Genomic DNA, 12,914 nt, shown 5'->3' on the forward strand with positions numbered 1-12,914 from the left:
TTTATTTCTGATTTAATTTATTTTCCCAGTTTGTGGTTCAAATTAGGCCTTGTGGCATAATTTCTAGTAAGCAATGACGTCAGCAAAAATGGTGGTAGTGTGAAAAAATTTCGAATATTATAAATTATTGAGAGGTTGGAAAGCTGACATTGATAGAGACGATTGAAGAATTTAAAACGATAACACTTGTTCTTATCTTGAGGCAACCAAAAAAACTTGTATATTTGCCGGCCATTAATTCCCGGCGAATGAATCTGATAGGATAAGAAGTGATGGGGCCACTCATCTAAATTGATTTTCTCTACTGTGAAGTAATTCACAAATCGCTCCTGGAAGCCTCTTTCCAGACCGGAAATGAAGCTCAGTTCAGTTGCAATTTCCTTTGCTTTTATTACTCTCCTAATATATTCATGGAGATTATTGAATTCGGTGTGGTTGAGACCAAAGAAGATAGAGAGGTACCTTAGGCAACAAGGTCTGATTGGAAATTCCTACAGATTGTTACATGGGGATTTTAGAGAGATGTCAAGGATGATTGACGAAGCAAATTCAAGACCCATCAGCTTATCAGATGATATTGTGCAGCGAGTTCTACCCTTCCATTATCATTCCATTAAGAAATATGGTATAGCCAGTTTTCTTTTTTTCTTTTTTTTCTTTTTTTTTTTTTTTTTTTTTAATTTCTGAAAGAAGTTACTGCTCAATGAAATTTCAATGGTACCTCTAAATTTTTTTTCCTTAATTATCTTTTTCACCAACTTTGATAGAGAGCTTTGTTTACTTGGTAAGTTGTTTAATCTTGGGGAATTGTGAGTAGTTTTAAAATTTATGCATGAACTTTTGACTTTTGATAATTAGACCAATCTTGAATTGCTAAATTACATACATATAGATAGCAATTGGAGCTCTTTCTCGATGCACATGCAAGAGGTGGGTAAATGGCCATATCCACAAGCTCAAACTTATGGCAGCTTAAACTATTAAAATATTAGAGACTTTCTTGTGAGCTCCTAGTCTGTTTCTCCTCGAAGCTGAATGGTATAGAAAAGATCACTACCAGCATATTTATCACTATACATTTGCTCGCATACTTACTATATAAAATTTCACTATTTGAAAATTCAAATTTGTTGAAGTGATATGATGCAAATGTGAATGAGAAAACATAGTAATTGATCAGAATATATTTAAACGTTAATTTCATTTCCTTTCCTTCGGGTTTGGGTGAAATACATCTATCCAATATTAGTCTTAAAATTCGTCAAATATCTCCCTTGCCTTTCTTCTTTGTTATTTTCATTCACCTCCAATTTGATTCAAAACAATAGAGGTATTTAGCTTCTTCAATCAGAGGGCCTTGACTAGCCTGGTACTTTAGATCTTTTGTAACATTTATATATCCAACAATAATGGCCATTCAAAATGCAGGTAAAAATTGTTTTATATGGATGGGCCCAAAACCAGTGGTCAACATTATGGAGCCTGAGCTGATAAGGGATGTTCTCTTAAAGCATAATGCCTTTCAAAAACCACCTGTGCACCCGCTTGGCAAGCTGCTGGCTACTGGTGTTATTGCACTAGAAGGTGAACAATGGACTAAACGTAGAAAGATCATAAACCCAGCTTTCCATCTAGAAAAGTTGAAGGTAATTTTATGATGCTAATTTTCCAACCAGAAAATGTGACCCTAATTCCCATTCTTTCTTATGCATGAGAACTTTTTTGCACGTGCATGTTTTGAAGTTCATAAGTTATCCAGACAATAAATAATCCATTGTGCAAATATGAAACTGACTATTCTTCATTCCACCTCTGTTCTGTCACTCTCTAACTTGTAATCAAAACAAATTTTCTTTTCTAAATTTATTGAAAATTCACTTCTCTATGAACCCGGTCGACCATTTTAAGCCAATTTAGAAACTAGTTTAAGGCTTATCTCCAATGTTTACTAATATGTCACTGTACCTTGAAATTGGATTCTGGGGCTTTTAAATTTATCAATTATGTTTGAATTTGAATTTGTTATAGCACATGGTACCTGCATTCCAATTGAGTTGTAGTGAAATGGTAAATAAGTGGGAGAAGAAGCTCTCCAAGGACGGCTCGTGTGAATTGGACATTTGGCCCGATCTTGAAAATCTGGCGGGAGATGTGATTTCTAGAACTGCATTTGGTAGTAGCTATGAGGAAGGAAGAAGGATATTCCAACTCCAGAAAGAGCAAGCACATCTTGCAGTCCAGGTTTCGCAGTCAATATATATACCGGGATGGAGGTAAGCATCAAATATTTCAAGAAATATGAAGCTCAGTACCATAACCAAAATTTCCCACACATTGTTCCATGCTAACTTCAAGTTACCAAGAAAAACAAATCAAATTAAAGTATCCCCTGTTCTTTAATTGGCAGAACATCTTAGCAAGATGCATGGTGAAATACTACTGTACGTGTGGATCCAATGGTCAATTAATGTCTGGATAATTTCATCTTTGAAACACCATAGATATTCCGAGAAATTGAACAAATAAAAAGTCATTGATGAAAATGCATTAGTTTCTTCCTGTATTTCATTGATCTTCATTTCCTACGACTACTTCCAAGCAGGTTTGTTCCAACAAAGACAAACAAGAGAATGAGGCAAATTAGCAATGAAGTCAATGCATTGTTAAAAGGCATCATTGAGAGCAGAGAGAAGGCAATGAAGGTTGGCGAAACTGCTAATGATGATTTATTAGGTCTACTGATGGAATCCAACTACAAAGAAATGCAAGAACATGATGAAAGGAAGAATGTTGGAATGAGCAACAAGGATGTCATCGAGGAGTGTAAGCTATTCTACTTCGCTGGCCAAGAGACTACCTCGGTTTTACTTCTGTGGACAATGGTTCTATTAAGCAAGCATTCAAACTGGCAAGCTCGTGCAAGAGAAGAGGTTTTACAAGTTTTTGGCAATAAAAAACCAGATGGTGATGGTTTAAATCACCTTAAAATTGTGAGTATCAACCCAGTATTCAGCTTAGCTCTACTTGGTAATAATATGTTACTTGTATTTTTTTCTTGCAATCTTGAGGATTGAAAAATATGTTTTGTCTCTGTATCTTGTTTCAAACATTTGTTTTAATTAAAACCCATTTGAATATACTTGGTATAAGAGCAACAAATATTATTTTCTTTGAGTTGGTTTTTTTAATTGCTTGTTGCAAAGGTTGCTTTTTAAATGTAGTGAAACCTTTATGCAAATACTTAATTAGTATCATATCATTTACAAGACCATGAGGACAATTGCAGTATTTCCTCTTGCAAAGCACATTTTCTAGAAATTTAAACTCTAGGCTATAATGAATTTTCAGGGGGTTCTTAGTTTGTAAGCGGAGTTACTATACGGTTCCATATGTACATGAAAGTATATTTGGTGTACAAATTTAAACAATCTCTTACATAGCTACATTCTAAGAATTCCTTCATAGTTTGATGTATGCTTCTGAATGATTTAGTGTATTTCAATAATGGATTCTCATGATAAAACTATTTTCTATATTGCAGGTTACAATGATTTTTCATGAGGTCCTTAGGTTATATCCACCAGCATCCATGCTTATTCGATCTGTTTATGCTGACACCGAAGTGGGAGGAATGTATTTACCAGACGGAGTGCAGGTCTCATTGCCAATCCTCCTAGTTCATCATGACCATGAAATTTGGGGAGACGACGCAAAAGATTTCAACCCGGAGAGATTCTCTGAAGGAGTTTCTAAGGCAACAAAGGGCCAATTTGCCTTTTTTCCATTTGGTTATGGTCCTCGGGTGTGCATTGGACAAAATTTTGCAATGATGGAAGCAAAAATGGCTTTGGCAATGATCTTACAACGTTTCTCATTTGAACTTTCCCCATCTTATGCTCATGCGCCTTTTAGTGTTATAACTATGCAACCCCAGTATGGTGCACACCTGATTTTGCATGGACTTTAGTCTCAGTGTTCCTGGTATCAATAGCTGTTAATTAGCAAGACCTTTGAACCTAGCTAGTGTCGAATTTAAATTGTCCACACTCACTTTCCTTGAAAAGTGTCCTCTATAAATCCAATGTATTAATAAAATTCTCTTTTTGTATGTGACTGTGGGTTTGATTATTGATATCGATGAAATACTTTGTTTATCATAAGTTCCTTTGTTGATCATGTATGGTTTGCCGTGGAGATTGTATCGAGAATTTTGATTGTATCAAATTAGTGATTGTATTAGCTTGTAATTGGCAACATAGAAGTCTTACTTTACAACAGTTGTATTTGGTATCATGACCAAAAACACCATCGTTCTCATCCAACAGAATACACCTGAAAAAGTTCATCAGAAAGGAAAAAGTGTTACTATTACCAAGAAGAAGCAAGGGCTTCTGTGTTGCTAAACAGAGAACCTAATTAATATAGGTTAGATATAGAAGAAAGGGGAAAATGGCTCCAACTGGACTAAAAGCACCATAACAAAATTAATTAAGAAAGTAAAAATGAAAATGTAATAATTGTTCCAAGCACCATAACACTAAAGCAGCATAGTGATGTTTTTTTTTCCTTTTTCTCTTCATTGCTTTATTCCGTTCTCTCAAACTTATTAAAGGAATAACTGAAATATGCTTGCCAAGTTGTATTTCACTATTATATTTTTCTTTTAAATAATTTACATGATGGAAACAATTGAGAAATGTTAAAAGGAAGAAAGGAAGTTTAATTTAATGTGTATTTTTGTATGGAAAATTTTATTACAGGCATATGAGAGGTGAGATTTTTTTTAATCTTATTTAATCCCATTAATTGTGCCTTAGAGCTTGTTATTTCCTTAATTTCTTTTTTATCACAAGGTTGTTGTTTGAACCCTATAACTCCTAATCCTTACAATTGGATGATAACAAACTATGACTAAGTTACTAATTGATTTGAATTATAAAGAATTTCAAGTGTTAATTTTGAAATTAATTAAAGGACCAATGGATGCACAATCAAGACAATTGGAAGACCTTTAATCATAGGAAACATATGTAAGATGAATGCATGGGTGTACTTAGGATTTTTATATATTTTCATGCATCTTTAAAAACTTAGTTTATGCATTAAAGTAACATTTCCATCTAAATCTGAGTTCTATCAAATGAACCTTAGGCAAAATGTTTCAAAATTGGCATATTAATTTACTTAAAGACCTTGCCTAAGTGTTAGGAGCAAAAAGACCAGAAAAAATATAAGTTTTTGGGCCAAAAATGGTGAACTGGTTGAGGCACTGGCCAACCAGCTCAAGTGGGATGGGGTAAAAGTTGACTGGTTACTCCTTCCCAGTAGAGAAATGCAGAAAACCTTCTCTCTCTTCTAATAGCCTTTCATTCCCAATCAAGGGATATGTCTTCCTTATCGAGGGTAGCGGTCACCTGCCAAGCATTAAATGCTACAACGGCTAGTGAATCGGTTGATCCCCAGCTTGACTGGTCAAGGCCGTTTTTTAGCATTTTGGCTCCCGAGGTTAGAAACCTATAAATTGAGAGCTCCACTTCATTTATGAAAAATAGAACACCTGCATTTATTTGTTTACTTACTTGTTCTTGCCTTAAAAGCTCTAATTCTTTTCTTGATGCATTAAATCTCAATTTGCATATTCTTTAGTACACCTTTGTGATTCATCATAGCCTTGAGTTATTTAAGCCATTGTTAAGCTAGGTTGAGAGATTTAAACTTATTATTTGAGTATTAAAACCTTCAAGTGAGTAGAGACTTGAAGAGATTGTGTAAGAGCCCATTAGAGCCGAAATCCAAGTGTAAAAGTGATTAGAAGCTTGGTTGAAGGTTCAAGTATAGTGGAACCCTCACTCGGTTAGGAGCTTGAGGAGAGTGTATGTAGGCAAAGAAGTGTCGAACCACTATAAAATCTAAGTTTGCTTTCTTTAACCTTATCTCTTTATATTTGTGTTTCTTGTGCTTAAATTTATTGTGTTTGAAAAAGAATTTTTTAAACTCCAGTTCACCCCTCCCCCCCTCTTGGGTGTTTTCTCTTTAAGATTAACCTTTATTTTCTCATCTACGAATAACTAGGTGGATCATTTCACTAAGACATCTACAAGAAGAGTCTTCGATAGTCATTAGGATAGCTTAGGTGTCAATTATATACGTAGTATGCATTAGAGGCATGATGCTTTAAGGAGTAGTGAGAGATTGTTAGGATAAAGCCCTTAAAAGCATGAAATAATGTAATAAAATTTTGGATTTTATTATTTATTAAGAAAATTCCAAGTCACTTTTATCTATCCTAATTCCATGCATTATACCTTGTAAGCATTTTGACCTGCATCTTTTGCATTGTATGTGACTTGAGTGCATTAAGAGTTGCATAAAAAATCCAAGTCAAGGTGTAAATAAATGACTTGTTCGCATCCGGTTCATGGGCTTAGGTAACCCATTAGACATTGTAGTACACTACCTCGTAATTGGAGGGATGGTTAGTCTTGGTCATCGGCATAAGTTTCCCATAGTGGGTGCACTAGTGTGTATGGTTACACATTGAACAAGATCTACAATGAATCATGACTTAAGGTTATCAAATAGCCATGACTTCACCAAGCTACTTCATTGTGTCGTCTCTCAACATTGAGAGAATATTGAGATTGTGCTAAAGTTAACAGTGACTTTAACCTACAAGTCAGATTGTAAGTTAATCATATATTCCCTATGGATTGTGTATTGTTGATGGAAGCTAGTAGCAATAAGTATTTTCAATAGAGGCACTATGATATCTCATGGGATTAAGATAGAGTGTCTCCTTAGGTAATCCCAAGGAGGTGTGTTCATGAAAACTATGGTTAAAGTAGCTCCTTAAGTGAAACCTGACTTATGCTCTTTGAGAGTTAAGACATGTCGGTTGAACACAATAGGAGAATATATAACTTAAGGATAGTAGAGGTAGTCTTGAAAGACTTATAGATTTTACCTTATTAGACTATAGACACCATTTCATAGGGAGATTGAATGCAATGAATAGCAAGTCACAGACTTGAGCACATAGTGTCTCATCGTTATTTACATAGGGTATTGAAGTATAGTTGATTCTCTATAATTGAATGTTGAATCAATTTTGGAATTAGATTATGAGGGAGTTAATACTCCTATGGGTCTCAGTAGTCCCTACTCTGAGCTCATATACCTTATTGGCATGGATTTATGAGGATTAGATTTGCTCTAGGTTCACTTTTGTGCATAAAGGACTTTTGAGAATTACATAAGATTACATGGGGGTTAGTGAACAAAGTCTCTGGTTGGGTTAATTGATTAATTAGTAGGTCCTATTAAGTTAATTAATCAATTAGGACCCATTTTATGTTAGATTAAGTAAACCAAACCTTTAGTAGGCTCAAATCACTTAAGCTTAGTTAGCAACCCTATAACTTTTCCATAAAGCCATCTTCCACCTCCAAAGAAAGGGAGAGCCATAGCCTTCACCCTCTCGCCCTCATTAGTCATTGTTGTCAAATTCCACTTGAAATCACTACATATCATAGATTTCATGATCACAAATCCTTAGGATCACTTAAGGGGATACACTATCTCAAACTCATGAGATATCATGGTGCCTATATTGAGAATATCTATTGTCACCTATTTTAATCAACAGTAGTCTAATCCATAGAGAATATATGTTCACCTTAGGATCTCACATATAGGTTAAAGCCACTAAAGACCTCAACACTAACTCAATATTCTCTCAAGGTTAAGATTCACCATAGATCATGTCCAATGTATAACAATATATATTGGTGCAGTTATCATGGGAAAACCATCCTGATAGCTAAGATAAGTCAACCCTCAAATTAAGAGATAATTCACCACAACCTCAGATGGATTGCCTAAGTCTATGAACCAGTTGTGAACAACTCATCAACTTGTAAGGAACCTCATGACTTAGATCTTCCATGCAACTCCTAATATACTCAAATCATATACAATATAAGAGATGGATGCTTGAATGCTTGAATAAAACCTAAATGGCATTAATAGATAAGGGAGTGGAAAGTCAAGTCTAACTTTGTTAAATTATGTCTTGCTTTTACAGACCCTATCCTAACATTATTGAAGTCCTAAATCCTCCTCTTTAACAAACAAACAACCCATTTGTGGTGAATTAGATACCAAGTGACCTAATAGGATTATATCACATCACCTAAAACAAATAATCTAAAGTTACAAATCCAAATTCACAAACATAATAAAAGAGTAAAAATCGGGAGCACTTCAATAGTCAACGTCAAAATTTTAATGACTAAGTCTTGGAAAATGTTTCATTTAGTGTTTAATATCATGCTTTAAAAATATCATATTGGATATAAAGAATAAAACATACCTTGATCTATATTCCTAACTTCTATATAACTCAAAGTTCTTCAAGTAACCATCTTAAACTCTTTTATCCTTGATCTCCACTCCATTAGTCTCCTTTTATGCATTCTTTAATGATAGATATGGAAATGCTTCCAAAAATAGTAAGAGTGGAGAGAGAGACCAAAAGCTCTTCTATTTATAGGAGTATTATTGTTCTTTCCAAAAATGTATTATTGCTCTTCCAAAAATAGTTTTGACTTTTCTTTATTATTATATAATTGGAACACATACTTAAGAAATATTAAGAATTTCAAAAATGAATCTAATCTACGCAGGGAAAATATATTGAAATTGTTAAGAAACGAAAACTTAAAAAAAAATAAAAAATTAATGGGGTTATTAAGACCACTTTTGGTTCTAGCACTAAGTATTAAAAAATTCAACAAACTCTAACACAACAACTAGATATCTCTTAAGCCACCAATATTAATCACCATATCGATAAAATCGATAAACATTCATCATGTTAATCCCTTTAACAAATAGGTATCGAAATCTACATATTATATTGAATTGACAAACTCCTCCAACTCAATTTAGCGAGTCATTGATCCTATTTAGACACAAAACCCAAGTATCAAAATAGTTAGCATCCACTTCCTTAACTCCTTAGCATAAATTGACACAAAAAATTGCATTTCAAAATAAATTCAACAAAGCCTCTTGAATGTTGAAATATATCTAGCATCATCCCAATATCAAAACCAAGATCAAAATCCCCTCTGCATTTCGATACCTTTGAAATACTAATCCAATATTTCTTACTCTATTTCTACATAATTTCTCAATAGTTTTCACAATTATTCTCAAGAAAGACATGGCTTAACTATAGGATAAAGTTGAGTAATTTGTATGTTTTTGCTCCATAACATGTTATTTTTTAAGCTTCGAAAAAACTATGGTTTGCATACCAATCAATTATAACTTGTTAAAAATGAATAGTTGGCAACACGATTCAATATTCTTGTATTTATTGCTACCGCGCTATTCATTCTAGTTTCCATTGCCTTTTACTTGTCATTTAAGTTAAAACCGATAGTCAAAATATTTAATTTGAATGAAACTTAATCTCTTGGTCCTTATCAATAATTGAAGAAATAAAATAAAAATAATTCCAATTTAGTCTCTTAAATGAAATGAGCATACTAGAACCAACAATATTAGCATTCTAATAGTATTTTAAAAGACAGATAGAGTGGTATCTATTATTCTATCATATTTACTATTGTAATAATGGTATTTAAAATTGTATTGGATAACATCTTATTAAAAATCAACCCACGTATCTATTTGATAACATCTTATTCCAATTCTTTTACATTTATGGTTTAACTTATTTTTCAAGTAATATATATATTTTTTCAAGTCATTAATCTATTATTAATGTGATAAAGTAGATTACATATTTATCACATTAATTAAATTAAAAGAAAAATCACCTAGAAGTCAATTTAATTTATTTATACATTTATTATTTTAATTTTTTTATATAAACATATTTTTAAAGATTCCATTTTTTTTCCTATTAGTTGTCATATGCATCAAATTAACTAAAAAATTAATGATTATAATAAAGTATTTATTTTTTATATATTGTTCATACTAAATTTTTATAATAGTTGATCCAAACAAATATTTTTTTTAAGGTAATATTTTATTTCACCAATTAATTTTATCTTGTAATCCAAATTTTAAATCATTTGTATCTATCTTGATAAATTATTTTTTATAAATATATATATATATATATATATATTATTTCTTTTGGTGACTTGTCACTGGGGTATTGGAGAAAGCTGTGCGGTAGATATAAAAAAATTGACCATAAATATTCATGCTGCATCATGGTCATGGGCCATTCATAGTCAATATTTCGGTAAGAATCACCAGTTTGCCGGTCCGGTTGGCGGAAGTGAACCGTGTGACCGGTTTATGAGTTGTTGAACTCAACGAAATGAAATTGGGCTCCCTTCTATTCTGGGCGCAAGCTTGCAAGCCAATGGATGAAAGCCATTATGTTATTGGGCTCCCTTCTCTTCTTGGCCCAAGATTGCTTGCTGCCCAACCTACCAGCAACCTTAGAAGCTAATGGATGTCTCAGGGTTTTTGGACAAACCTTGCATGTTGGACGGTGAAGCCTGAGGGATCTCTTTTAACACAATTGTACCACATAGCTAGCTGATCATTGATGAATCCCATCATATAACTAATGCTACTCATAGCTAGCTGATCATGGCGAAGAAAGGCATATTTATAACACACCCAGAACAATAATTTAAAGAACTTCCAATATCAATAAACCTGATGGACAAATAAGCAAATAAATGACATTTGATGGCATTGATTCATACTTGCAGACAGGCTATTGATTCATACTTGCATCAAATTTAACTACAAAACCAACCTCCACGTCTGATGACATTTGATGCAAAGTTAAATGTGAAGCCGTGAATATAGATAAAAAGCAATAACAGTTGGAATGATCTGAGTCAATGTGTCCCCTCTATGGTTCTGTGTGGCACTGTAATGATCTGAGTCAATGTGTCCCCTCTCTGGTTCTGCATCGACACTGGAATGATCCTTAGCCAATGCGCCTGGAATGATCTCAGCTAATGTCTTCACACCTAGAGGGAAGCCATCACACTGTTTCACAATTTCGTTTTGCAATTTCTTCAATTTATCATTCTGTTGAGGATTCAATTTGCTTTTATCAACTGCATCATTGAACATGGACCAAATCTCATCCTCACCAATGCCTTCTATGCTATGCAGATACTTATCACCCACTATCCCTTTTGCCACTTCCTCAAGTCTAGTAGTAATGATAACTGCATTCCCATTTCTTTTCTGGTCTCTACCAAATTGGATATTGCAGTCCTTATCAGGCCAGTTCAATGCCTGGCCTAGCCTGAAATACCAATCTCTGGTTTCATCCCATATGCCATCAAGCACAATCAAGTACTTTTTACCCAACAACTGACAGCCAAGGGAGGACAACAGCTCCTCAGTGCTACAACTCCTTAACTTTTCATGTCCATGCTCAGTAGTCAACTCCACTAACATGTCTTTCACAACTTGCTTTAAGTCTATGTCTGCATCAATCTTTCCTGATAAGCTGATCCAAAGTGTGGGGAAAAAGGCACCCTGAATCTGTTCGTCATAAAAAAGTTGTCGGGCAAGAGCTGTCTTGCCTGAACCTCCAATCCCAACAATTGCAATGTCCTTGAATCCCTCATCAGATTGCAGAAGCCAATTTCGGATTTTTGAGAATTGTCTATCAAAACCTCGTATCTCCAACGCATAAGGATACCAAATTTCTGGACCCTGACTTTGATTTTCTGGATCATGACTTTGACTTTCTTGATCCTGTCCATGATCGGGTGAGCCATTGGAGATTTCTATGCATGGATACGGACCAAGCTCTCCCGTGATTCGCACCAGCACCTCCTTGGTTCTTTTGAGAAACAAGAAGTGGAAGAGATTGTAGAAAGGCAAGAGAAACTTGGTGCTTTGGATTGGGTGCTTCTCCGAGAAGATGAGGCAGTCGGTGTACACAGCAAGAAGCCGGTAGAGCGTATTTCTCATTTGGATCATTTGGATAGGCGTGGATGAGGTGATGTCCTTTTCAAGCAAAACGTCCCGAATCCCTTGAAATTGACTATGCATAGGCAGTAGTCTCGCTTGATCCTCTGCTTCCGCTAAGCCATCAATGAATTTATTCCTCAGAAACTCTAAAAAATCTTCCGACATTTTCAAACAACCCTTGAACGCCCAGCCACAGGAATTCGAGCACAACCCTAGTATCTGCTTCTCAGCCTTTTCTACAATATTAGAGTAGATATGATCGGACTGGCCCCGAACCGCACCAGAAAATCGTCAAATTCAACAAAATCCCACCTTTGCAAGTCGAGACCAAAATTGAACAACCTAAAACAGAGAGATTAATCACCAAAACGGATTATTAAAAGCATGTAGGATTGTAAGCAATCTTTAGGGAGACATTTCTCCCGAACAGCATACTTACTCGCTAGACTTTGGGCCGCACTGCAGAGAGAGTGGAGCTCGGCAGAGAAGGTAGAATCTTTTTCTTTAGTTTGGATGACATGGAAAGTATGATGGAAAAAAAATATAAAGGAAATATTTTCCTTAAAAAATAATGAGGAAAATAAGAGAAAAAAAGAAGGGAAGGGCGGGGGGGGGGGGGGAGAGGAAACCTACCCTTTTTAGGCACCCGAGTTCCCATGGATGAAGTGCATTCTTCAAATCAAGTTCCCATGGATGAAATGAATTGGGGAGATCCCTTCTGTTTTTAAGTGAGATATGATAAATAGAGTTGTTCATGCTACTGCCATAGGGGGAAATTTGGAGATTTTAAAGGGAAGCCTTAGTGAGTTTTAGCCGAATGTAAGATCGAAATATATAAAAATAAAAAGTTACTATTTTTTATTTTTACAAATATTTAATTTTTAAATTTAGATTTAGAAAATCCTTTTTAATTTAGAATT

General features: G+C 34.5%; 2 protein-coding genes across 3 annotated transcripts; one reads left to right on the plus strand and one right to left on the minus strand.

Moving 5' to 3' along the window:
* Positions 1-202: 202 nt before the first annotated feature.
* Positions 203-4,171, plus strand: LOC117910310 (cytochrome P450 CYP72A219-like). Its single transcript, XM_034824396.1, has 5 exons — positions 203-625; positions 1,429-1,646; positions 2,029-2,273; positions 2,603-2,990; positions 3,542-4,171. The coding sequence occupies exons 1-5, from the start codon at positions 355-357 to the stop codon at positions 3,965-3,967; spliced, it is 1,548 nt and encodes a 515-aa protein (XP_034680287.1). The 5' UTR covers positions 203-354; the 3' UTR covers positions 3,968-4,171.
* Positions 4,172-10,683: 6,512 nt separating this feature from the next.
* Positions 10,684-12,706, minus strand: LOC117910306 (probable disease resistance protein At5g45440). Of its 2 annotated transcripts, none has more exons than XM_034824393.1 (2): positions 12,628-12,706; positions 10,684-12,336 (listed from the first exon to the last, which is right to left on the minus strand). In XM_034824393.1, exon 2 carries the CDS (start codon positions 12,157-12,159, stop codon positions 10,843-10,845), a length of 1,317 nt encoding a protein of 438 aa, XP_034680284.1. In that variant the 5' UTR covers positions 12,160-12,336; positions 12,628-12,706; the 3' UTR covers positions 10,684-10,842. The 2 variants fall into 2 exon arrangements, with proteins under 2 accessions (XP_034680284.1, XP_034680283.1); XM_034824392.1 differs by lacking the exon at positions 12,628-12,706 and adding an exon at positions 12,434-12,528.
* Between the last annotated feature and the right edge of the window lie 208 nt (positions 12,707-12,914).

The sequence above is a fragment of the Vitis riparia genome, unplaced genomic scaffold, assembly GCF_004353265.1.
Source record: "Vitis riparia cultivar Riparia Gloire de Montpellier isolate 1030 unplaced genomic scaffold, EGFV_Vit.rip_1.0 scaffold707_pilon_pilon, whole genome shotgun sequence".
In the NCBI taxonomy this organism is placed as follows: domain Eukaryota; kingdom Viridiplantae; phylum Streptophyta; class Magnoliopsida; order Vitales; family Vitaceae; genus Vitis; species Vitis riparia.